The sequence below is a fragment of the Schistocerca serialis genome, chromosome 6, assembly GCF_023864345.2.
Source record: "Schistocerca serialis cubense isolate TAMUIC-IGC-003099 chromosome 6, iqSchSeri2.2, whole genome shotgun sequence".
In the NCBI taxonomy this organism is placed as follows: Eukaryota; Metazoa; Arthropoda; class Insecta; order Orthoptera; family Acrididae; genus Schistocerca; species Schistocerca serialis.
The window spans coordinates 492,091,508-492,119,291 of NC_064643.1; the positions used below are offsets into that span (position 1 = coordinate 492,091,508).

At 40.8% G+C, this 27,784-nt stretch overlaps 1 protein-coding gene across 1 annotated transcript in view; it reads right to left on the minus strand.

Annotated features, from left to right (window-relative positions):
• Positions 1-6,760: 6,760 nt before the first annotated feature.
• LOC126484950 (uncharacterized protein KIAA1522-like) overlaps positions 6,761-27,784 on the minus strand; it is a 488,837-nt gene continuing 467,813 nt past the window's right edge. The window contains exons 16-17 of the mRNA XM_050108551.1: positions 24,834-24,966; positions 6,761-9,199 (exon numbers count right to left, since the gene is read on the minus strand). Of these exons, the coding sequence (XP_049964508.1) occupies positions 9,163-9,199; positions 24,834-24,966 (170 nt within the window). The 3' untranslated portion in view covers positions 6,761-9,162. The remainder of the gene's footprint in view (positions 9,200-24,833; positions 24,967-27,784) is intronic.

Consider the following 27,784-nt stretch of genomic DNA (forward strand, 5'->3'; position numbering starts at 1 on the left):
TGACATTCCATGCTAAGTGTACCCCTCATCCCGACTTCCTCAGTCACATACAGATACAATAGCCAACACCAGTTCTCCATATTCAAGAAAGTCACCACCACCAACAAGGCCGTACACAAATAATCTAATCATCTGACTGCACATAACCTAGCTGATTTCCAGGATATGCTGCACAGATTGAGCAAAATTCCCCTCAGTGATGATAGCTACAGAAATTAATTACAGACAATTAAACAAATGGCTATAGAGAATGGTCATGATACACACGTTATAGAGGAACTAAGTCACAAAGGTGAAACAAAAATAAAAGGTACACCTAGCATATAAAACCAAACAACCTGTCACCAGTTTACAAACATGCACACAGAACATAAACACACATAACACAAAAACACAGAACTCACACACAGCCACACATGTACATGAAACACCTGTAACAAAAGCAAATGATATACCCACCCTTACAACAACAAAGCAGCCCATAGAAAAGGCAACATATTAAAAAAAAAGACTAAAAATAGTGTACAAGACAGACAACTCAATACAGAGAATACTGTCCGTCCTGATAGCTGAGTGGTCAGTGTGATGGACTGCAGGGATCCGGGTTTGGTTCCTGGCTGGGTCGGAGATTTTCTTCACTCAGGGACTGGGTGTTTGTTGTCTTCATCATCATTTCATCCCCATGCAGGTCCCCCAATGTGGCATCGAATGTAATAAGACCTGCACCAAGGCAGCCAGACCTGCCCCGTAAGGGGCCTCCTGGCCAATGATGCCAAACACTCATTTCATTACCACAGAGAAAACTAAGAGCAACCAACACAAGCACATATAAGCACAAGACATCTGTTATTTATGAACTGACATGCCAAGACGGCAAATCAATTTGTACAATACAGAAAAGCAGAAACTGTAGTACCAGATACACAGAACACGGATGAACATTAAAAAGTAACAGCTGTCGTCCCACATTTGCTGAACACCTTATGAACATGAAGCACAAGCTGACAAACGTCAACACTGCCCTGAAAATTCTCAAATACAGCTACAGCCCCTCACAAAACCTAATACTTGAAGAAACTATCAAATAAAAAAAACGTAACTAAAGAAAAACAAGTAATAAATGAATACATAGTTTTCATCAATGGATTTCTGTTCTCTGTCCCCAAAGAACTACCAGGCAACACAAGCCCATAAACAACCCAAACCCCCTTCCAAACACACACACACACAAAATCTGGTTTTATGGTAGGCATAACAAAACATGCCCAGCTGCAAAGTATCGAAGTAAATAACTGTTCTACATTATGTTGTGTATTACAGCATGTGACAATTTGTGAAACAAAACAACTGCATTAAATAATATAAAATCCAGGAAACCCACACTATGTGGTAACAAGATACACTATGTGTTTAAAAGTATCTTGACACCTGGCTCAAAATGACTTAAAAGTTTGTGGCACCCTCCATCGGTAAAGCTGGAATTCAATATAGTGTTGGCCCACCCTTAGCCTTGATGACATATGTTTATTCAGGTGCTGGAAAGTTTATTGGGGAATGGCAGCCCACTCTTCAAGGAGTGCTGCACTGAGGAGAGGTACCGATATTGGTCGATGAGGCTTGGGCATGAATTCGGCATTCCATAACATCCCAAAGGTGTTTTATAGGATTCAGGTCAGGACTCTGTGAAGGCCAATCCATTACAGAGATGTTATTGCTGTGTAACCACTCTGCCACAGGCCGTGCACTATGAAAAGGTGCTTGATCGTGTTGAAAGATGCAGTCGCCATCCCCGTACTGCTCTTCAACTGTGGGAAGCAAGAAGTAGTTTAAAACATCAGTGTAGGCCTGTGTTGTGATAGTGCCACATAAAACAACAAAGGGTGCAAGCCCCCTCCATGAAAAACACGAACACACCGTAACACCACCACCTCTGAGATTTGCTGTTGGCACTACACATGCTGGTAGACGACATTCACCGGGCATTCACCATACCCACAGTCTGCCATCGGATTGCCACATTGTGTACTGTCACTCCACACAAAGTTTTTCCACTGTTCAATCACCCAATGTTTATGCTCCTTACACCAAGCGAGATATCATTGTCATTTGCCACTGTGATGTGTGGTTTATGAGCAGCCACTCCACCATGACATCCAAGTTTTCTCTCCTCCTGCCTAACTGTCATAGTACTTGCAGTGGATCCTGATGCAGTTTGGGATTCCTGTGTGATGGTCTGGATAGATGTCTGCCTATTACACAATACAACTCTCTTCAACTGTCGGCAGTCTGTGTTAGTCAACAGTCGAGGTCAGCCTGTACGCTTTTATGGTGTACATGTCCCTTCACATTTCCACTGCACTATCACATCAGAAACAGTGGACTAGGGATGTTTAGGAGTGTGGAAATCTCGCATACAGACATATGACACAAATGACACCCAATCACCAGATCACTTTCAAAGTCCATGTGTTCTGTAGAGTGTCCCATTCTGCTCTCTCACAATGTCTAATGAGTACTGAGGTCGCTGATATGGAGTACCTGGCAGTAGGTGGCAGCACAATGCACCTAATATGAAAAACGTATTTTTTTTGGGGGTGTCCGAATACTTTTGATCACATAGTGTATGTATACAAAATTTTGTCTGTTCCTCAAATATGTAAATACTGTCTTAAAAACTCATATTTATATGTGTACAAGTAGGAAAAAGCATTTTTCCTGTTTTTAGGGAAAGTAATAAAAAAAGAGCTGATGATCCTGAAACTTCAGTGAAATATGTCTGGAAAATAAAAATAAAAAATGTGTTTTACTGAAGGTGGACCCTCTTCAAAAACAGATCTATTTGCAAGCAAATATAGACAGAAGAGATTCAATCTCAAGACCATAATCTTAGACAAAGTTGTCTCGAAAGTAAAAATACAATCGTCAGACAGTAGAAGTGTTCTGAATGCACTATCATTTTTAAGCCTCACACACATGTAATTCATGCGACTAATATAATTTCTCGGGAATAAGTACTTTTGAAAAAGGAAAACATAAATTTTCACCACTTTCCCACATACTTATATTTCAACAAAATAGAGTTTAGAAATATATCTTAAATATTATTTTAACAATATTTACAAAATTTTAAGTGAAAAGTTCAGCAATTTCTGTTGTTTTGGCTCAGATATGGTTGATGTGTACAATTCATAACTTCAACCAATAGGCAATGGATCGATTGGCCCATCTCCTTCCATGTTGAGTTCAGCCTGTGGTGCATTTCCGCATGATTCGAGTAGACACTGGAGCATTGAAGTCCTGCTTTTTTGTAGCTGCATCTATTGCCACAAGTCTCTTTGCATTGGCACGAAATCATGTTATTTATTCATTGGCACTACAGTTAGACAACCAATATTGTTTCCAATCCCACTCGAGGGCGTCTTTTTGATATGCAATCCACATTAGTTCATCTACATCTACATGACTACTCTGCAATTCACATTTAAGTGCTTGGCAGAGGATTCATCGAACCACAATCATACTATCTCTCTACCATTCCACTCCCGAACAGCGTGCGGGAAAAACGAACACCTAAACCTTTCTGTTCGAGCTCTGATTTCTCTTGTTTTATTTTGATGATCATTCCTACCTATGTAGGTTGGGTTCAACAAAATATTTTCGCATTTGGAAGAGACAGTTGGTGACTGAAATTTCGTAGACAGATCTCGCTGCGACGAAAAACGTTTTTGCTTTAATGACTTCCATCCCAACTCGCGTATCATATCTGCCACACTCTCTCCCCTATTACTTGATAATACAAAACGAGCTGCCCTTTTTTGCACCCTTTCGATGTCCACCGTCAATCCCACTTGGTAAGGATCCCACACCGTGCAGCAATATTCTAACAGAGGACGATTGAGTGTAGTTTAAGCTGTCTCTTTAATGGACTTGTTGCATCTTCTAAGTGTCCTGCCAATGAAACGCAACCTTTGGCTCACCTTCGCCACAATATTATCTATGTGGTCTTTCCAACTGAAGTTGTTCGTAGTTTTGACACCCAGGTACTTAGTTGAATTGACAGCCTTGAGAATTGTGCTATTTATCGAGTAATCGAATTCCAACGGATTTCTTTTGGAACTCATGTGGATCACCTCACACTTTTCGTTATTTAGCGTCAACTAAACAGCTCTGCCACCTGCCACACCATACAGCAATCTTTTCTAAATCACTTTGCAACTGATACTGGTCTTCGTATGACCTTACTAGACGGTAAATTACAGCATCATCTGCGAACAACCTAAGAGAACTGCTCAGATTGTCACCCAGGTCATTTATATAGATCAGGATCAGCAGAGGTCCCAGGACGCTTCCCTGGGGAACACCTGATATCACTTCAGTTTTACTCGATGATTTGCTGTATATTACTACGAACTGCGTGTGGACAAGTTCTATATAAATGATACTGAACTGCAATCCTTGTTGGAGGAAGTCATGCCAAATCGAATTTTGTGTCTGAAGCAGCTTTAGAAAAGCGAAGATATCACAACTCATCTATAGAAGTGTTTGAGGCAACTCCATAAAGTACCACAAGAAAACTTTCAGTCACTTCCATGATCTGGGTCTTTGAAAATACAAACACTTTTACTGTGGGAAGCATCAGTCTGACGTGTGGCACAAAATTTAGTTTTACCCTGTCCAAACAGAGCGGAGGTAGTATCACAACCACTCACAGAGAAATAGAACGCCTCCCACAACAGTTTATACTTGAAGGATTTTTGTAATACAGTGCATCTATTATGTTATCCCCTTCAGATTGTGCCCATTAACAAAACCACCTTTTATATTAATGATCTACCCACAGTGCACAATAGCAAGGTACTTAACTAGGCATATGACACAACAGCTCTTAACTGGGGACTCAACTAGAATGCTCTTGCCCTGAACTGCTCTTGTGTCTTATTTTCCTGGAAGACTTACTTCCAAAGTAATTGTGGTAGCTTAAACCTTAGTAAAACGTGTAATTAACTTTGAAATACACTACTAACCTGATGGCATGCATTGGAATGTTATGTCTGATGATGGTACAAAAAGAAAATTGGCTGATACAACTGCCTTCTATAGTGTACTGTTAGACAAGCTTCTCTGTTGTGAACATAGCACTGATCTTTTATACCAAAAATTAAGAAAATCAATTTACGCTATGAGAACAGTGTCACAAGTTCAGAATTATGAGCTGATGAGTGTGATATACTATGTTGTAGTGTATCCATGCCTCACATAAGAAACTGAAATATGGGCATGTGCTCATGTGCTACAGACAAACATATAAACAGAGTATTCACCCATCAAAAATGGCAGTAAGACTCTGTGCAAGCTTAGTTATATTGAGTCTTGCAACAGGATGTTCAAACGTAAGAATTTACAGCATTGTTATCAATTTATTTTTATAAAACTGTTCAAATAATTTTAAAATACAGCCAGTACATAATGTAAATAAAGATGTACACCTTTTCAATGCTATGAGAGACCATGATTGTCATCTGGAAAGGCATACCACAAAAAGTGAAGACAGTAGTCCATTTACTTGAGAAGCAAATTTTATAACAGATTTCAAAAAAATTTATAAAGCTCAAATGAAGATCATACAGAAGTGCCCCTGAAGGAGCTTCTTATCAATAATTGTTTTGACAGTATTGAGGAATTTTCTTTCAATGGTGCCAATAGTACTCATAAATACCAGTAATCAGGATGTAAAGTGTTTTCTTATGGTTTTTAATTGTTCCCAAAAAGCAATGACAAGAAGCATAAAACATGTGCACAATCCAAAACTAAGTCTTTATTTGTCAATAAGGAACAAATAAATAAGTCATTCAGCTTCAGCCACTGCATGCTATCTTCAGATATATACTGGTTGATTGCATAGTAACAAATTTCCCCTCACTCACGACAAGTGAGGCCCTCTCAGTTGAGGGTCTGAGCTACCTGCCCTCCATTCTGACTTTTTCCAACCCACTTTGCATTTTCCCCTTACAAATGAACTAAGAGTTCTGAAAGCCAGAAACAGTTTTTTCCACTTTACATTTTTGTCTCATCAATTCCAGAATTTTGCTTTTTGATGGCAAGTACTGACAAGTCATTCAGTCTTTTTTGTGATTTAATAATGTTCTCAAGTGAATATTCTTTCCAGTAGGATAAACATTCATGTGATTTGTTATGTCAATACCGAGCGAGGTGGCGCAGTGGTTAGCACACTGGACTCGCATTCGGGAGGACGACGGTTCAATCCCGTCTCCGGCCATCCTGATTTAGGTTTTCCGTGATTTCCCTAAATCGCTTCAGGCAAATGCCGGGATGGTTCCTTTGAAAGGGCATGGCCGATTTCCTTCCCCATCCTTCCCTCACCCGAGCTTGCGCTCCGTCTCTAATGACCTCGTTGTCGACGGGATGTTAAACACTAATATCCTCCTCCTGTTATGTCAATCTCTTAAAAATCCATATTTTTCTTCTAAGATAGTGTGTACCAACATTCCAGAAGTAAGAGAAACCACTCGTAGCAATTGTGCGTGTTATAGAAGCCTAATGCAGTGACAATATTTTTTAATAAACAAACCAAATTATTTAAATAAACCAAGTTTTTCATGAATTTGAAATATAAGAAATTTTTTGTGGTACATTTTATATTGTAAATGAAAACACAGAGAATTTTGCCATATGCAAAATAGGCAGAAGCAACAAAGCTATGAGGTAATTTTTGATGAAAGCAGTTTTGAGCTGTAACCAGTAATTTTATTTACAACAAACACTTTCACTTTAATGACACTGATAAATATATGTTGTACTTTTGAGTCCACATATTCCTTTCTCTTTTATTTCAAAATTTTGTTTTTCCATGTCATTATTACACAAGACTTCAATTCACATATCTCATTAAATTACACAAAAATTAAATAATGTGACATACATATATGCAAACAACATGACACTGACAGCAACAGCAGTAATATCTTTGGAATGTAAACTATTATTTACACCAACATGGGTATTTTGTACAGTATAATAGTTTGAATATGAATATGGGAGAGAGATATATGCAACAGTATTATCATCACTGTTTTTTCAATGATCATAGATATGAAGGAAAAACATCCAGTATATAAACAAATACATACTAAAATGTGAAAATAATACTTAATTAAAACTCTACTGGGGATAATACCAGCTTAGAAATTTGTTAAAGGTTTACACAATTCCAACCGAATTGTCAGTTTCATCGTGTTATGTCAAATAGCATATTTAAGAAATGAAAAATGCTTATCAAACTTTGGCACATGACACACAAGCACATTTTGTAATCAGACAGCAAATGTAGAATGCAAGAGGAGAAGTGGTCTCAGGGAAATTGTATACAACTTTGAAGATATCTGTAGCCAAAATTCTTATATAATTTATGACAAACTCCATAACTACAGTGACAATTTGAATAATTTTCAATTTTAGTGGTATGGTAATAACACAAGCACAATGCACATTTCATATGTGTTAATGTTGAGAATGGATCAATTACTTAAAGACTGAATATAAAAATTTAACCTAGAACTTAATTTAGTATCAGCATGTACAGCTAGTTTGTAGCAGTTGGACATTATATAATTGCTAATGTAGTTTCTAACATTATTTGGAAAGAATTATATTCTGTCTGATAAAAGCAGTTTCTTAGTAAAGACATACCTTGACAAGTGTATACCCAGATGTCAGCTAAGATGGTGGTATCACAGTGAATGATAAATGGTTTTGAGATTTTATTGCAAATGGCTCTGAGTACACTTGCTACCAATCAGTATCCTTTAATTTTTCCATCTTTCTTCAAACTGATACTGAATTTCTTTTTTTCTTGATGGAGGGGTAAGGGGGGGGGGGGGGGGGAGAGAGGCAAAGTCAACCACATGTCAATGGCCCTCATTGGGTCCACTCATGTACCATGATTTGTTTCATTTTCCTGAAAGTTCTCCTTCATGGTTGCTCTGTGAAATGCAGTGAACAAATGGTGCTATAAATGATGGAAGGAGTTCAGGAAGCCTCTCATCATACAGTTGAGGCAGTGAACACTTAATAGGCACACAAAAATGTTGAAACTGTTGCTAAGCTTTTGGACTGCTTCTTCAGAGTTAAATGATTAGCAAAAATATACACACAAATACATTCATAAGGTGACTTTTCTGACTGTCTATATTGTCCTCACACCACAGAGCTCTGAGGAAAGATCCTGTCCAAAAACTTAGCAGAATTTCTAGAATTTTTTTATGTATCTGCTGACCACCCAAAAAACCTCAACTATGCATTAAGTCATTACATTTATTCCTTCCATTATAGGTTTACATCCACCTTCTTAGCTGAGTGGTCTGCGTAGATGGCTGCCATGTGGAGGATCTGGATTTGATTCCCACTACTGTCAAGGATTTTCCCTTGGTGGGAGGATTGGTATAGGTTACACTCAGCCTTGTGGAGCCAATTGAGGAGTTACCTGATTGAGAAGTGAGAAGCAGAAGCTCCAAGGTCTGAAAAGTTGGCGAAATGGCTGGGAGAGTGGTGTACTGACCACATGCCACTTCATACTGCATCTGCTTGATGCCACATGGCAGCAGATGGCACAGCAGCTGATTGACATTCCATGGGCCTTCGGGGCCTGGATGAAGAACTTGTTTCTATGTTTCCACCAATTTTGTATTACTGGTGCCATAACTGAGTATTTGACAAGCATATCTGCCTTTCATTGTAGTCTTTAATTCAAAATGGAAAATAATTCTTTCATCATCAAGCCATATCAACAGTTACAACTAGGAAATGTGCATAGTATGTGACAAGGCATAAACAGTTACAACTAATAGGGAGATATGAATATAAAGTGTCTTCCTTTCAACAAAAGGTAAAGAATCCCAAAAGTGAAATTTCAAATGATTTTGCATGTGTTGTAAATAACAGACTGTCTTCTTATTGAAGAATGAATAACCTGTACTTGAAATGTTCAAAAGTGATTACAGTTGCCAGATTAAGAATTTGATACCACTTCCCAGTATATTGTTGCTCTGATCTCTGTGACTAGTGGGACTTTTCTTCTTGCAAACACCATGCTGACTTGCAAGTAATGTGGAAGTTTCATTTCCTGCTGCAGCAGCAGTGTATTATTCACTCCAGGTTTTCACAAGATTTGGACTTGCTGGATCTAGAAACAGGACAAAATTAGCAATTTGGTGTAATTTGAAATACTTTAAATAACATGTACAATCATGACAAGAGAGAACATCCATAAAGTATCCCTCCTAGTACCACTGGGATCAATAAGACCCCATAAGCACATTTTCAAAATGATTATTTTAAAAATTTATGACTTTGTCTCTCGAAGTTGCTAGTATGCAATGACATATTGTTCAGTTTTACCTTTACAATGTAGTAAAATTTATTCAAGGGCTATGCACTGAGTACCACTGGGATCAGCATGAACCCAATCTAAATTTTTGTTTTGTTTCTTGAATGTAACATTATGAAAACAGAATGACAAATGTTACATTGAACAGATGTTATATGAAACACCTGCAATAATTAAACTAACATTTCCCACTTATTATTTGTAAACATTGTTGCTATTTCTAGTCTTACCTGCTGTGTGCAAGAAATGCGTTGCGACTAGAAAACGTTTGAGTAGTGCTAAAATACAAGCAGTTTTAAAAGAAGAAGAGGAATTAGGAAATATACCTCCTGATGACGATGAAGAGATTAATGCTATTATTTCTGGAGTTAATGAATCAACTGAAGATTCTGATGAAGATGATGTAGATTTGGAAACACTATTTCCTGAAGTTGCTGACATCTCAAATCAGAATGTTTTCAAGTAAATATATATAATCCACTATATGTTTGCAAAAACTTTAGTGATAGTACTAATAATAATAAAATGTAAGTACATATGTAAAATAGTAATCCCACTTTTTTCAGGTTGAGAAATGGAAATGAAACATGGGGACAAAATCCTGTTAGATTACATGGGAAGCAGCCAGCATGAAATATTTTGAAGATGGCTCCAGGTCCCATAAGGCATACTGTAAGGAACATAAATACCGTGCAGTCAGCATTTGAAATATTTATGAAACCCAGGATTTTCCAGATTATTTTGATGTGGACCAACAGAGAAAGTAACATTACTTTTGGTAACAAATGGACAGATCTCGATAAGGATTTGAATGCTTTTTTGGCCTGTTTATTCTTGCAGGAGCATGAAAAGGTCACAATGAGGGCATAGTGAATTTATGGAACAAAGGGCATGGCTGACCTATTTTCAATAGTTCTATGACTAGGAACCATTTTACAGAAATATCACACTGTATTCGGTTTGATGACACTCAGCATCGGCGACAGAATCGTAGCCCTGATAAATTAGCTCCTACAAGGGATTTATTTGAACAGTGGGTAAGCACATTACATTATGCACATGAACCACATGAGAATATTACAGTTGATGAACAACTGGTAACTTTTAGAGGTAGGTGTCCATTTCACCATTACATCCCCTCAAAACCTGGAAAGTATGGTATAAAGATATGGGCTGCATGTGGCAGCACTAATTACTGTGTCACACACCTGCAGGTGTACACTGGAAAGGGGGAAGGCCAGCCTAAAGAAATAAAGCAGGGAAAAAGAGTAGTGTTAGGATTGATAGAACATTTATCCTGGGGTGGTAGAAATATCACAACAGATAATTTCTTTACAACTTGGAGTTGGCAAAGGAACTACAATGGAAACAAATGACTCTGCTAGGAACACTAAGAAAAAGTCATTGTGAACTACCTGCAGAATTTATTGAAGCAAGGGGAAGAAATGCAGCTTCATGTCGCTTCAGATTCCAGGAATCAGCTACAATAGTCTCCTATTGCCAAAAAAAAGGGTATGATAGTGACATTGCTGAATACCACTCATTTCAGAGAGGAAATAGGTGATGGCAAAGCAGCAAAACCTATTATAATCCTAGACAATAATGCAACTAAATCATGTGTAGACACAATGGACAAGTTAGTCAGGACCTACACTACAAAATGTATGACAAGAAGATGGCCCATGGTTATTTTTATAAAATTTTGGGTGTTAGTGCCCTAAATGCTTTCATAATTTGGGTGGACTTAAATCCTAACTGGAATAAAGAAATCACTACAAATGAAGAGAATTTCTTCTGGCACTGGGAACAAGTCTAGTACAGAAAAACAGAAGTTGGCACAGCAGAGCTTCTCTTCCTTATCCTCCTCCTTCAGCAGAAGTGCATACGGGGGAAAACATGGATGGTGCTCTCTATGTGAACCTTCAATGGATAAAAAACATTCAGAAACATGCAGAAGATGCTTTTCTTTTGTCTGCAAACGATATTAAGAGATTCTTTGTTTTAAATGTAAAGAGTTGCTTTGTTTTAGATGTAAGGATCTATAAGATCAAGGATTATGACAATATCTATAAGTGCTTATATACATAGTTTAACTGTTTTCAATATTGCCAATATATCCCATGGTAATTGCTTGGAGTCATATTCACCCCAGTAGTACTCAGGGTAACAAAAATTTTCTGTTAGTAGGAGGGATAAAGAGACAGGCACTAAATTGTAAATATCATAATATTATGAAAAATTATTGTTATATAAAGAGCATAGCATAAAAAGGGTACATCCAGATTTTCAAGACACATTACTCACAAATAAAAGATGACTTGGTAAACACTATATAGTGGAGATGCTGAGTCGTGATAGGCACAACAAAAAGATTCACACAATTATAGCTCTTGGCCATTAAGGCCTTTGTCAGCAATAGACACACATGCACACACACACTCACACAAATGCAACTTGCACCCATGTTTGCAGTCTCAGACAATTGAAACCACACTTTCCTTCTCTAATATTGTTACATTCCATCCTGGATTTACCATTGTAAAACTTGGCAAAGATATTCAGAGAATTAGAGGAGCTGACAGATTATGGGTAGAACGGATATTCAGGTTACTTCAGCACTTTTGTCAGATCAAGGCTTTGTAAGTGTGGAAACTGATGGAAGGTTGACTAAATAGAACTCATGGGGATCCCAGCTGGCTTGTATGTCAAATAATTATTGCTTGGGTTTTATAAGGATATCTTTCAAGCAGCCATCAGTTTTGCCAGGAGGCATATTGTTCAAAATTGAGCCAGAGTGACTGTGAAGAGCTATGGAGCACAGATAGAGCGCTAGGAAAGTGGTGACATTGGTGTACTATTTGAGATGAACAGAATAAAATGATTTTGGCATGTTGGCAGTGTAAAAGAGGTATATGCAAGAGGAGAGAGGTCAAAGCACTTTCACCCGACTGCAAAAGGCATGGACAGCGCAGCAATTGCTGTTGTTAATGGTGACAAGGGATTAGTAATTCAACAGAAAGGAAGCAATTAGGTAGACATAGTTTGCAGATGTGTTCTGGAGCATGAAGAGGTAACTGGATGTCATGCAGGGTTAAAGGCTCTCTCTCAATTGAAGGTTCATTTAAAGGATGGGTTTTTTATTATTAGGTTGATGGCACAAGAGGTATGAGTGGTACAGGAATTTTTCTTCAGGAGAAAGGTTGAAACATAAGCCAACTGTTGAACAAGGCCTTACTGAATCACAAAATGAGACTGATGGGTCAGTAGGAGGAGGTGCCACTTGTGTGTGTGTGGGGGGGGGGGGGGGGGGGGGAAGGAAGGGGTTTTTGCATATAAGGAAAAGTACAGATCTATAGATTTTCCAGAGATCAGGATATGAAGAAAGAAGAAGATTCTTTCACGTGTCTATAGTCATGATCAAGAGAATTCATTTTTTTATGATGTATCTGTTTGATGCATTATACTGTAATTGGTGAGTTAACTCCTGTGTGTAGTATGTTATCTATGTACTGGAAAGGGGAGCAAGACGGGGGCAAAGTTACAAATGAGCTCATGGACGGTCAGGAAAAAATAATAATGAAAATGAGGGTGTACAGGACTTATAGAGGTAACAACAAGGTAGGGTAGCAATGCTCAGTTAACAGGCAAAAAAGAATTATTGTGCAGAAGCGAGCACTGGAAGTAGTTTTTACCTGTGAGACAACAGAAAGCAATCCTATACTTAGAGACTTCAGGTTGGTACATGTCTGGGCCAGTCCTGGCATAATGTCACACTGAATAGTTTCACAGTGTGTCTGTATTTGTTAGTGGTGTATGAATGTAACTGGTCAGAAGTATACAAAAGGTGGTGGTATAGCTGTTGGAAGTTGTGGAGGAGGAGTAGGATAGAGATCATGGACAAAGTGTGAGTCAGTAAGGATGGATGGATTTTTTGGGGGTGGTGGCAGATAAATCTTCACAAAACTCTGCTGCAGAAATGATGCAGTGTGAGGGATATGATCAGAGTGATCATGGGGTGGTTTATATTCAGGTATTAATGGAGTTACTGTAGGTGCTTATGTGGGAATAGTCCCAGATATTTTATAGATAGACACTGGAAAATGGTACCTGCAGAATGACTTTGTGTAGGAAACATTGAGTGGGAAAGTTACTGGCAGATGGTAACTTCCAGCTGACTGAAGGTTTCTGCAGTAATGTAGGATGTTAGGAGATGTTAAAATGAAAATGGGGATCCAAGTTCCAGGATAAATGGAAACAAATTCAACCTTCAGCACATGAGAACTTAGTGGAAAGCCTCTGACAAACATCGAACACTGCAGTACCATAAGAAACAAAACGTGATTTTAATTTTCTCTATTTCCTGATCTAATCAAGTGACAGGCAGGAATCACTATCACAGATTTAGTTGTTGGTTGTTGTTCAAAAGTGCTGTAAATGTCTTTTGCACTTTTCTTTGCTGACAGAGTTGTTCAAGTAAAGTACGCCATATTCTCTGAATTAAAGGTTTTGTATGGTTGAATCTCACAAACATACTGGTCCATTCAAAAAAACCACTGCAAATTTTCACTTCTTATCTGTAGTATTCTTGCAAATAATAATGTTCAGAAGTTGACAACAAAATGGTGGCACCATGGCATTATCTCTAATTGTAAGCATAAATGTAAGTCTTGAGTTTGATTTGTGGAAGTAGGTGCAAGCATTTTGTAGAAAATTACTGCCTACCCAAAAAAGTGAGTCAGGCAGCTTTCACAACAGACAGCTGTTAAATATATATCTTGTCATCTGTACTTTCATCCATACACCTGAAATCTTATGGCATTCAGTGCATTCATGCATGCTTGCCAGCTGACAAGGGAAAGAAGGTTAAGAATTGTGAGTGGTTACTTAAAAGAGTTGTGGATGACGAACTGGACCTGACACGGTATTTTAAGAGTGAAAAACTTGACTCCACCTTTCTGATTACGCCAGACAGACAGACAGACTAATCTCTACTGGTCCACTGAAAACCTTCACATTGTTCATCAGATACCTCTACATGAAGTTTGTTGTGCTGTTTCTGGTAGTCAAGTTATCAGCCTGACGTTCTTTGAGACCACTGCTGATATAGAAGTTTATCTGCAGATTTTTATGAACTGCCATTATCAGTAAAAAGAAAATGAAGGCCACTAACCTTTTTTTTTCCCAGCAAGATGGAACAATGTGCCACATGTCTGTCTCATAAATTGCCATCTTCTATTCATTGAAACTTCACAGAGAAATATACAAAAGTTGTGGTTGCCTCATCTGCTTGTTTTTTTTATTTGCGGGGTAATTTAAAAGGAAAAGTATATGATTGTGTCACTGAGATGGTAGCCCAAGTGAAGGAATTGTTCAGCCAGACTACTGAAACAGTCGATGTAACAGTTGTGCTTAAAGTTAGTTTGAACGCAATTTCATGAACACAAAACTACATAGAGGCACAGAGCAATCATTTTCGTTACATGCTATAATATTTGAATTATTGTATTTTTAAAATTGTTTTGTGATCTGAGGTAAACCAATGTTTTTCTATGTCTGAATGTTTGTTTTATGGACATTTTTATTTAGGCAAGGTATGATATAGTAATGTGAGCACTCCATAAGTGACAGCAGCTGCTGCAGAGAGGGAACTTTCTGACAAATGACAATGGCCTGGTATGGAATGACTGAGGGACTATGATTCAATGTGCTTTATACCTGCTGTGTATTTCAACATGTGTTTGTCCTGTGTTGATTATGGAACAATCTGCATATTATAACCTACTGCATTATTTATATAAGTTATCTCTATCCCATCTTGGGGTAAAATTCACATTTGTGACCTATGATGACTGTGAACAGCTCATTTGAATGCTCCTACATTCCCAGTTTGGATACTGTGAGTTGACAATCAAGCCATCTTGCATCTGTAGAGTACTGAATTTCTTACAAGACAATGACTTTTGGACAAATGTGCTTAGTGCTTCACAGTGGAACACTCGGCAACTGTTTCTGTTCAAGCAGGAAAATGATCACTCTCAATAAAGTGTCACCAGTGCTGACAATGCTACCTATGGTACCAACAATGTATTCCTACAGACAATCTATTGGTACTTTCATTCCCGACTTTATTTTGCATGTATGCATTTCCAATACTGTGCACCAGCTTCATGGACAAGCAAATTCTCGAATGTTTACTGATGTTGATGTGCGGCCATGCCACATCCAACCTCTATCAACCCATTTGTACTGCATCATGTGGTCTAACTGGTTGGACAGTTTTCAGATGTTGCTACTGAACATACATCCACATTGTGTACAGGTACTGTGAACATGTCTGTTGTGCCTCTCCAGATGTCATCTTGGTTATCAGCACAACCATGCACCAACGAATCTACCACCTGTTTTGGTTGACAACTTAATCTGCCTCATTTCCATTCAAACCAACGTGCATTAGTTCAGTGATGTTGCAATATGGCTCCATTGTCAACACACAGTATCCAAACTGGGAACGTAGGAGCATTCAGATGAGCTGAGTACACAGTAATCATGGGTCAGCAATTGCGGTCACTGAGTGCATTCTGGCCACACAAAGCCTCTTGGAGGACAGTACACAATTCGTCACTTTGCTTAGGCACCTCGGTGGACATGTTGACATAATCAATGATATTATTATGCCTCCCCTTCTCTCTCCCCCAGATAGAAATAAATACAATGCTACAAAGTCTGCACTGCTCCAACTTCTTCCACAGATGTTTGGGGCAGCCATTAAAACAAATCATCTAAGATGAATGCCTGGGAAACAGGATGCCTTCACAACTTTGGCGCCGATTATGTACACTGGTGGATATTAACCTCATGTCTGATCATACACAATGGACTCTGCGGATCGTCAAGCTCCTGCCTCAGGTACAACTGGCTATGAGTTCACACGACTGTGAATCACTGGAAACCAAATTCATACTGGCAGACAGGAGTTTTACTTTTTTACAACAACGAGAATGCATAAACGTCACAGATATCAATGCCCCTCACTTTGAATCGCAGGTACTATGCTGTGCCAACTGCCTAGGCACAGTTGAACCAGACTAATCATGCCCAAAAATGGCTCTGAGCACTATGGGACTCAACTGCTGAGGTCATTAGTCCCCTAGAACTTAGAACTAGTTAAACCTAACTAACCTAAGGACATCACAAACATCCATGCCCGAGGCAGGAGTCGAACCTGCGACCGTAGCGGTCTTGCGGTTCCAGACTGCAGCGCCTTTAACCGCACGGCCACTTCGGCCGGCTCATGCCCAAAAGAAGCCAAGTGTGACGTCATCTCCACCATAGGGGATGGTGACCTTCGCCTACCACAACAAAAATTCGCGAGCAAACATGTCATGTGCGTTCACATTACTGTATGGGGACAGCTCTGCTAGTTACACGCACTGTTTGGCGATGTGGTGCACAATTTTCAGCCATCATGTGACTGCCGAAAAGAGAAGCACGATCCAGAGTAAGTACAACTGGCAATTCAAGTTACCTCACATTGCAACACACCAATACGTCACCCCTTCAGCAAAGTGGCAGACAGTACACGTTTGGCTGCGTACATAGACGATATTTTCTCATTGACTTGGGTTTGGACATGAGTACCCCACCCCCTGGACATTCTCCAGCGATGAGCGATTACCTGCCATCCAGCTCCAAATGGCAAATGGCTTCTCTATTACCATATACAAATACGCATCTCGTGCCTTTGGTCTCGTTGCAGATGTCGCTGAACTAGTGCTCGGAGCTGACTTGTCAGACACTTCCATGTATCACCAGATTTAGCATGCATCACACTAGAACATCAAGACAACAACCACTTCATTGCTGGTGTCGTCAGTTGCAGGTCCCCACTGCCACTGCAGACTTCTACTACTGCTCTCTCAAAAGGCATGCAGTATCATGACATGACTGATGAACGTCAAAGATACTTGCACAACTGCTTCACATCACTGGCCCAACTGCAACAAAGTTACTTCGACACAAGGTAACAATTATTGTGCCTGTGGGATGGAAATGAAACCATATGAAAAACCAATTGCGCAGTTTTGGTTGAATTTGCTACCTCATGAGTCCATCTGGTCTCTACTCTGACACAATAATCTCATCCGTCTGCTCCCATGGACTCCAACGTGGCATCTCAGCCAGAACTCTGCAGAAATGGGACACCTACCACTGCAGTATGCGTGACAACAGTACCTGTACATACAACCCAGGTTAGTAATGTGCATCCTTTTCATGATCTTTCTGTTTCGACTCAGTGTATTACCACGCCCACCACACAGCTGTGAGTTTAGTTTATGTGAATCGCTATTTGCAGTGGGAGGGTTCACAATATCATCACCATCCTGGGCTATCCTGTCTGCCACGGACTATGGTGGTTACTGCCAGGCGATCTCTATGCAGCCATAATGGCTACTACAAACCAGAATTTTGTAACTTTCAGATAGTTCATCTCTATCAAATTTGTGCCCAAGAAAGATGGAACAATTAGGGTACGTCATTAATGATGACAACGTCACCTTCACCAGCCTGAAATAGTCTTCCTCTGCAATCTGGTTAATGCCGCTGGAATCTGACCTACCCCATAACAGTTACTGACAGCTACCTGACCCCTGACATTGTGGACTTCACCCACCACCTTGCGTGAGCATCGGTTCTCAGTGACTTAGATTGCAAAGAGGCATGCCTGCAGATACCAGTGAGTGAGGGGGACATGCCAAAGATGGTCATCATCAGTTTACATGAATTTCTGCACATGCACTACGGTCTCGAAATCGCGGCTCAGAACTGGCAGCAATCTACTGATAGTGCACTGTTTAAGTTCCTTTTCTGCTCTGTGTATTTGGACGACATTCTAATTGCCGGCCTCGGCGGCCGAGCGGTTCTAGGCGCACCAGTCCGGAACCGCGCGACGGCTACGGTCGCAGGTTCGAATCCTGCCTCGGGCATGGATGTGTGTGATGTCCTTAGATTAGTTAGGTTTAAGTAGTTCTAAGTTCTAGGGGACTGATGACCTTAGCTGTTAAGTCCCATAGTGCTCAGAGCCATTTGAACCATTTTTTTGGACATTCTAGTTGTCCCCCCTTCATGAGAAGAGCACGAATTACATTTTAAACAAGTTCTCGATGCGCTTTCTGATAACAGTTCGTCATTAACGACATCTTCATCAGCAAGAACTAGTCTTTTGCGGCCACCTAGTTAATGCCATTGCAATCCATCCTAAGCCACAACCAACCGAATTTGTCAAACAACTAAGTCGACTGCAAGATTTCCCTGAAATACGTCGTTGACTCTGCATGATTAACTGCTATCGTTGACACCTTCTTAATGCTGCCACCATTCAGGCACCGATCGCAGACGTTCTAACTGGCAAAAGCACGAACAGGAGATGCAAGATTGAGTAGACTCCACGTTGACATAATAAAAGAGTGTCTTGCACAAGCCATGACTTAAGTGCAATCACTACCTAATGCCCAACTAACGATTATGTTGGACACGAGTGACTTTGCCATCAGGGCAGTACTGCAGCAAGATGTGATGGGCAAACAACAGCTACCGCCCATTTTCTCATAAAGTGACGGATTCTCTGTGCAAGTGGCCTGCCCACAATCGTGAATCTTGGCGGTGTGAGAGGCAGTCCACCAGTTTAAAGAAGATGTAGAGAGCAGATTTTCATCATTTATACAGAGCACTGAGCTTTGGTGGGTTTGATGTGCAGCCTTTGAAAGCTTTCGACCCTCCACGGTTCCGTCACCTAAACTATATAGCACGATTCACAGCTGATGTTAGACGTCTCCACGGAGCAGACAGTGTCATCGCAGACTGTCTGTTAAGGATAAACACTCTCTCCACACATGTCAACTATAATAACTTAGCAGAAGCACAGTTTCAAGACCGACAAATTATGGACTTCCTTCAAGATTCTACAATCAATTTAAGTATGTAACGTCGCCCCTTCCCTGGATCAACCAAGCAAGTGATGCGTGAAGTTCCACAAAATCGAATATGACCTCATGATCAAATAAGTGTGGAAGATCATATTTAACTAACTCCACAAAATGTCCATTGGCATGACTCATCGTGGACTGTTTTGTTTGGTCTAACGTCAAAAATGATTGCTGAGAGTGGACATATATGAGCACAGTTTGCCAGCACAGCAAAGTGGGTTGTCATGCGCAGCCGCCATTCAGTCGTTTTGGGATTCCAAAAGGTCGATTTGAACATGCCCACCTCGACCAGGTAGGTCCTCTCCCTGAATCTGAAGGGTGTTGTTATATTCTCTTTGTCATTGAAAATTTGACATACTGGGTGGAAGCCATTCCCCTCAAGGACATTATGGCAGAAACGACAACGAGAATATTTCTTAATATATGAATATCATGTTTTGTGTGCCCGATCTCTATAACCACTGACCAAGGATGAGACAGTTTGAGTTGCTCCTATTTAGCAAACTGTGTGATCTCTGCAGTGTACAATGTTCCCACACAGTGAACTACCATCCACAAAGGAATGATAGCACTGTATACTTAAAGCTATTCTTATGTCTGAAGGAAGTCACTGGACAGAAGCATTACGTATTGTGCTATTACATATACACACCACTCAAAAAAATGATCTCCATATCTACCTCGTAGAAGTTCTCTACAGTGAATTGCTCGATCTGCCTGCAGACTTTAAGCTACAAGTATTATCGATAGATACTTCAGAACTCCCCACCCTCATCACACATCACATTACATGGTTCAGGAGTGGCGTGAGGAATGTAAAAACGAGAATTAATTTATGACTTGACATTTATCTCATAAATACAAACTTCTGAGCAATTTGGACAAAGTCGCAATCATTTCACAACTTTTGTCTGAGGGCTTCGTCATCATCGTCCTGGCCCCAGGATATCACAATGGCCTGTAACCAATACCGCAGATCCTGGCCTCACTACCTCCGCTGCTTTCTTATATTCACACTCTAGCCCCGCACTGTCGACATCAGTCATCGTTCATTCTCGTTATGGCCGACATCCACCTCACCTCAACGAATACCTTTTATATGCCATGGTGTGGGATCGACATCATTGCGATCGTCCCCCACCTTTCCCCATCTCGGGGTGAAATCCACAGTAACACATGGAGTTCCTAGACTTTACCAAAGTTATGTGGCTGCCATCATTAGGGAGAACACTAGTGAGGCCAATAGATGTTTGGAGAGACAGCAAGAGTGACGGTAGCATGCTATGCAACAGGTGAAGCTCATACAGGGACTTCCAGTAACAAAGCCTTAGTTCACTGCTAGACCCTTGGAGCACTGCAAGTGTATCAATGCCTCATCTCAGTTTCTTATAGGGTGGTTTAAAATCTTCCATATTTGTTTTGGTATCATTCAAAACAGAAGTGGAGTCATAGCATTGTGTTCCTTGTTACGATTTCATGTGTGTATTTCAGTGTGAATATATTACTCGTATTTTGCTTGAATTCTTCTCAAATCCGTAATACTGTGTGCAGTAAATGATTCCATGCCTGTTTTTGTTTTCCATACATAATCCAGTCCCGTTAATGTGACTACTGCCTATGCCAACGTGCAATAACAACTCACAGATGCCAGCATTAGCGGCAGAGGGTATATGAAGTGTGTTGTAGAGACGCGGGAAAAAGTGCAATCGTCGCAGTGCAGAAACAGAGTCCAAAACGGCATGGTAATTGGCATCCGGGCAAAGTGTGGAAGTATTTTCAAAACGGGTAAGTTTATGAAGAGTTTGCATGCCACCATGGTTAAAGTGTACCGTTCACGGTGAAATGTCGCTATCCAAAACTGGTGCCAAGGTAAATGTATGACATCACGGGCCATAAATGACAGGGGTGAATGATGGCTGTAGAGAAATGTATGGGCGACAGACGTGCAGCTGTTGAGCAACTGATCACCCAGATAAACCAAGGGGCTATCAACAGTATCTCCTCAACGACCATTCAGCGAATGTTGCTGTGTATGGGCCTCTGGAGGAGTCACCTGGTTAATGCAACCATGCTGATTGCTGTTCAATGGTGACGAAATCTGTAATTTGCAAGCCAATACTGCAACTGAAAATCCACTGAGTGGTGACAGGTGGTCTTTGTAGATGCATCACGTTTTATGCTCCATCGGACAGATGGCTGTTGGCGTGTATGGTGTGAAACATATGAAAGCAGATACGCCGCAACAACCCTTGGAAGGGTCCAGGCTGGGAGCGGGAGCGTTATGGTCTGTGGAATGTTTTCGTGGCATTCCCTGGATAATCTCGTCATTCTGGATGGCACAATCTGTCAACGCAAATATTCACATTTCCTTGTGGATCATGTCTACTCCTACACGCTGTTTGTTTTGCTTTAGTTCAATGGCATCTACTACCGGGACAGTGCAATTTGTTACACAGCTCACAGTGTATGTGCATGGTTTGAAGAGTACCAGGATGAGTTTACCGTAGTCCCTTGGTCACCAAACTAGCTGGTCTTAAAGCCAATCGAGAATTTGTGGGTCCACCTCGACTGGACCTGTATGACTCATGGATTCATAATCGAAAAAGCTGTTGCAGCTGGCCACAGAACTGGAGGCAGCATGGCTCCACGTCCCTGTCGGTACCCCCCAGAACCTCACTGAAACTCTTCCTGCACGTCTCGTAGTGGTCCTTACTGCAAAAGTGGTTACTCAGACTTTTCACAAGTGGTGACATCAATGTGAAACAATCAGTGTGAAACAATTTGGTTTTGTGACTTGGTGCTCTGAGGTCATTTGTTCCTGCTTACAAATCTGAGTGTGAACTTCTTGATTTAAATGCATGCTCATATTCTACCTTATTTTTGTTCCCGTCTGTTTTTCTTACTTTCCCATATTTAGTTGAAAATTCCATGTTAGCATACTTTGACAGAACGATATTCATCTTTATAACTCTTGCTACGGAATGAGTATGTATTTCTGCTTTGAATGGTATTGCCTCTTGCCGCTGAGTATGTGTGGGGTTGTTTGGGGGATGAGACCAAACAGCGAGGTCATCGGTCTCATCGGATTAGGGAAGGATGGGGTAGGAAGTCGGCCGTGCCCTTTCAAAGGAACCATCCCAGCATTTGCCTGGAGCGATTTAGGGAAATCACGGAAAACCTAAATCAGGATGGCCGGACGCGGGATTGAACCGTCGTCCTCCCGAATGCGAGTCCAGTGTGCTACTGCGCCACCTCGCTCGGTCCCGCTGAGTATGCTTTGTAGTATTAGTGACAAAGTATGTAGTTATTGTGCCAGGTGTTATTATGCAGCAAAAATGGTCTACATCATAGTGCATATTATAGTACATGGGTTTGTGTGGTATAGCGTGAAAGTACGAGTACAGGGCGTATCAAAAAGAATCATTCGATTTAATGAAAATAATAACTATTATGTTATTTGAGATATGTGCGTGAATAACGTACTGTTAGAAAGAGCAAACTCTCAAGTTTTACATGGTTCCCGCTAGGTAGCAGCACCTGGAAGTGCGGGAATTTTTAAATCAAGGGATTACTGAACGATGGATCGGTCGCACTGGAAAAAATGATTTAGCCTTCTCTTACCGGCCTCCAAGGTCACCAGATCTGACTGTATGTGATTATTTCTTGTGGGGGGGGGGGGGGGGGGTTTATAGAAGACTCTTTTTATGTGCCTCAGTTGCCAACAACAATGATTGAGATGAGGCATCGCATAACAGCAGCTGTGAAAGCTGTAACTCAAGACAAGCTCGCTGCAGTGTAGGAACAATTTGAATACCGCATTGACATATACCGTGCATCTCAAGGGGGCGTGTTGAACACCTATGAAAAGCTATAAAGCTATGAAATAAAACTTATTGAGTTTCTCGTTCATCAACAAACAGAATTCATTGTATACGTTTATTAGTTTCAGAAATACAGACGTGCCAAATCGGATGATTGTTTTCGATACACCCTGTATTTCCGCCGTACTTAATGCTACTGTCTTTAGTAAACAATAGTTATACAGAATTTGCTAGAAGATCCAGTGATGAAAGTATGATAATGTGCATTATTTGTTTTCAAATTTCCATTGGAGTGGGAGGATTACTGTAGTACTCTGACTTCTGCTAAAACGTATTGTTTGCAGTACCACTCTAACGTATGAACACATTCGCGTTACTACTGTTGCAGTTTTAGCTTTCTCAAGGAAGAATGAATGCCTTAGTCATTAATACTGCAAATTATACTCAGTGGCAAGAAGCAACACCGTTCAAAGAAGAAATACATACTCATTTCGTGACAAGATCTAAGAAATCTGAACGACAATTCTGTCGAAAGCAGCTAGTATGGAGATCTCCATTAAATGCGGGAAAGTATGAAAAATAAATGTAAACTAAAAATAAAGTAGAATACTAACACTATACTAAATGTAAATGTCGTGTGACTAGGGCCTCCCGTCGGGTAGACCGTTCGCCGGGTGCAAGTCTTTCGATCTGACGCGACTTCGGTGACTTGCGCGTCGATGGGGATGAAATGATGAAGATTAGGACAACACAACGCTAGTCCCTGGGTGGGAGAAGTCTCCGACCCAGCCGGGAATCGAATCCGAGCCCTTAGGATTGACATTCTGTCGCGCTAACCACTCAGCTACCGGGGGCAGACAACAATATTCTTACAAAGTATTTAAATCGAGCAGTTCACGCACGGATTAGTAAGCAGAAACAAGTGTATATGAGCCCACAGAACACTATGTGCCGCTACTATCTTCTGTTTCATATGAAAGAAAAACAAATACCGAATCATTTACTCCACGCTCAGTGTTGTAGATGCATGCGAAAATAAAGCAGGTTACGACCAGCATATCCAGGATGCAACTCAAAGAGTGTAATGGACGCAAGAAGCCATAATCAGGAAGAAAATGCCGTGAAACCAGCTTCCGTATCATGTCATGTCAGAAGATATTTTTATATTTTGACATCAGCTAAAGACGCAATTATTCCACATGATAATGTCCACACGGTCGAAACTGCAATTGGGTTTTACAAATAAAAGGTTTTAGGTCAAAAGACGACCACAACATCATTTACATAATTTTGCATGCCTGTGTACCCCAGCTACTAGATTGAGATTTCTACGAATATGCTACTCTGCAAGATCACAAAAAAATATTTTTCTGTTTCTCGGCACACACTTTACTCCTGGTCTACGAGGCCCCACCCATAAAGTATAAATGAAAAATATTGTCATCTAAATCTCGTATTTCGTATTAAAAATGTGGATTTTCGCCTCATATTTTCTCACGTTCGAAGTTCACTGCCAGGCCACTAGGAGCGCTGCTCTCGTGCTCTGCTTCCGTATCTTATCATGGAACTTCCACTTCCTGTAATTTGGTGTTCTGTGATGTTACGACATGGCTGAGGCCTTCTCACCTGGCGCCGTGTCCAGTACGGCGGGCGACTCGCAGTGCCACGGGTCCCGAGCGGATCCTCTTGAAAGCTGCGATGGCCTCCGCGTGTGACAAGCTCGTCATCAGCTCTCCGTTCAGCGCCAGTATCTCGTCACCTACCAAGGAAACAGCCATTTAGAATAACCACTCTTGTAATAACAGTTCACACAAGACTCTTGTTCAGCACTTCCATTGCTCTACATGGGCGTCTAATTTAGTAGCCAGAGAATACTTTAGTAGTTATACAGGTTATATTGGAGACGATGCTGTTGTCGTAAAAATGATTGATGCTGAAAGTAAAATAAAACGTAAGAAATACGCAAAATTGTTTATAGGTTGTCTGAAGAGGCAGACAGTGACCCGAGACTGAAACAATGCTATAAGCTAAAGAACGACATCATTTCTACGAGGCTGTCAGTTTAAATGAGTATTTTATTCATCACTAATAGCTGGTTTCGAGTTTGTGCTCATTTTCAAGTACACTGTGGATGTGGACACATCGTACTCGTAAGCAGTATGCATACAACAGAAATAGCGTACCATCATCCACAGTTGTACACGGCATAATAATCAACGGACACAACATCACAATAGTTGTCCACAAACCACAATGTTTCAGTTTAACCATAGCGAGTAGAAGATCGTTTCACCTTGACGTCAATTTCTCTTTCGTAAATAACATGATAATCAGCAAACAATGGAGTGTGAATATATCTATTTTGCTTTGATTTAATTTCCGTTTTTTACCTGAGCATCCCATTAATTGGGCATCTCTTCTATATACAAGTTAGCCAACGAGTTGTTTATGCCTTGGTTCACAAAAGAGCGTGCGACTTGTACGCATCTCCCCAATCAATGCTAATATTATAAATGCGAAAGTAACTCTGCCTGTTACACTTTGGCGACTAAACCGATTCTGATAAAATTTAGTGTGGAGGTAGACTGAAAGCTGAGGAAGAACATAGGCGACTTTATAAAGTGCGTAGTACTGCATATTTATTGATTTGAAGAGTGCAACGCGAAACATGAAACAATACTTGGTTTTTGAAAAGCTATTTACTCCTTGACTTTTGGATTTTATATTTGTGAAAATACTTTTATTGTTTGATATGTTTTGCATAGTACGATTCATTGTGATGAATAAAATGTTTAAACAATGCTCTGTTTTTCATCAACGCTTCCATTCTAATATCAAACACAAACACGTCACAATTTAGCCGCTGAGCGTCATGAGTCTCTTATAACTCATTAGTTGCACCCATACTTACCTGTACAGCTCGTGGTCATACGGTTAGCGTTGCCGTTTTATGAACGTGCGTACGTGGATTCAATTCCTGCCCCGGTCCGTTTTCTGCTCGCGACGGATGTGTGTGTTGTCCTCATCACCATTTTATCATCATCGAGTCCAAGACACCGAAGTGGCGTCAAATAAAAAGACCGAGATGGACATCCCAATAGCGCTCTCCTAGCCAATAAAGCCACAGGCATATTTCATGTAATTTCATTTTACTGGTACGCGAGCGCAGCCGACCGTAACAGCTGGAAGCCAATGTTTACACTACGTGATCAAAAGTATCCGGACACGTGGCTGAAAATGACTCACAACTTCGTGGCGCCCTCCATCGATAATGCTGGAATTCAGTATGGTGTTGGCCCACCCTTAGCCTTGATGATAGCTTCCACTCTCGCAGGCATACGTTCAATCTGATGCTGGAAGGTTTCTTGGGGAATGGCAGCCCATTCTTCACTGAGGGCTGCACAGAGGAGAGGTATCGATGTCGGTCGACGAAGCCTGGCACGAAGTCGGCGTTCCAAAACATCCCGAAAGTTTTCTACAGTATTCAGGTCAGGACTCTGTACAGGCCAGTCCATGACAAGGATGTTATTGTTGTGTAACCACTCCGTCACAGGCCGTGCATTATGAACAGGTGCTCGATCGTTTTGTAAGATGAAATCACCATCCCCGAATTGCTCTTCAACATTGGGAAGCAAGAAGGTGCTTAAAACATCAGAGTATGTCTGTGCTGTGGCAGTGCCATTCAAAACATCAAGGAGTGCAGGACGCCTCCATAAAAAACACGACCACACCATAACACCACTGCCTCCAAATTTTACTGTTGGCACTACACACACTGGCAAATGGCGTTCACCGGGCATTCGCCATTGCATCGCCACATTGTGTACCGTGATTCGTCACTCTGGACAACGTTTGTCCATTGTTCAACCGTCCAATGTTTACGCTTCTCATATCAAGCGAGGCGTCGTTTAGCATTTACCGGCGTGATGTGTGGCTTATGAGCAGCTGCTCGACCATGAAATCCAAGTTTTCTCATCACCCGCCTAGCTGTCGTAGTACTTGCAGTGGGTCGTGATGCAGTTTGGAATTCCTGTGTGATGATCTGAATAGATGTCTGCCTATTACACATTACGACTCTCTTCAACTGTCGGCGGTCTCTGTCAGTCAACAGACGAAGTCGGCCTGTACGCTTTTGTGCTGTTTTTTCATGTTTCCACTTCACTTTCACACCTAGGGATGTTTAGGAGTGTGAAACGTATGACATAAGTGACATCGAATCACCTGAACACGTTCGAAGTCGTCTGTGGCTAGCGCTGCTGCTTCTGGATCACGGAGTCCAGGGTTCGATTTCCGACCAGGTTGGGTATTTTCTCTGCACGGGGACTGGGAGATTGTGTTGTCCCAATCATTTCATCATCATCATCATCATCATCATCATCATTCGTGGCAGTGGCTAGACTGGACTGTGTAAAAAAAATATGGAGGGTGTAACAACTGGGACTTTGCATGGGTGCTGATGACCATGCAGTTGAGCGCCCCGAAACCATACATCATCATCACCACGTTTGACGTCCGTGAGTTCCGCAGAGCGCCCAATTCTGCTCTCTCAAGATGTCTAATGACAACTGAGGTCGCTG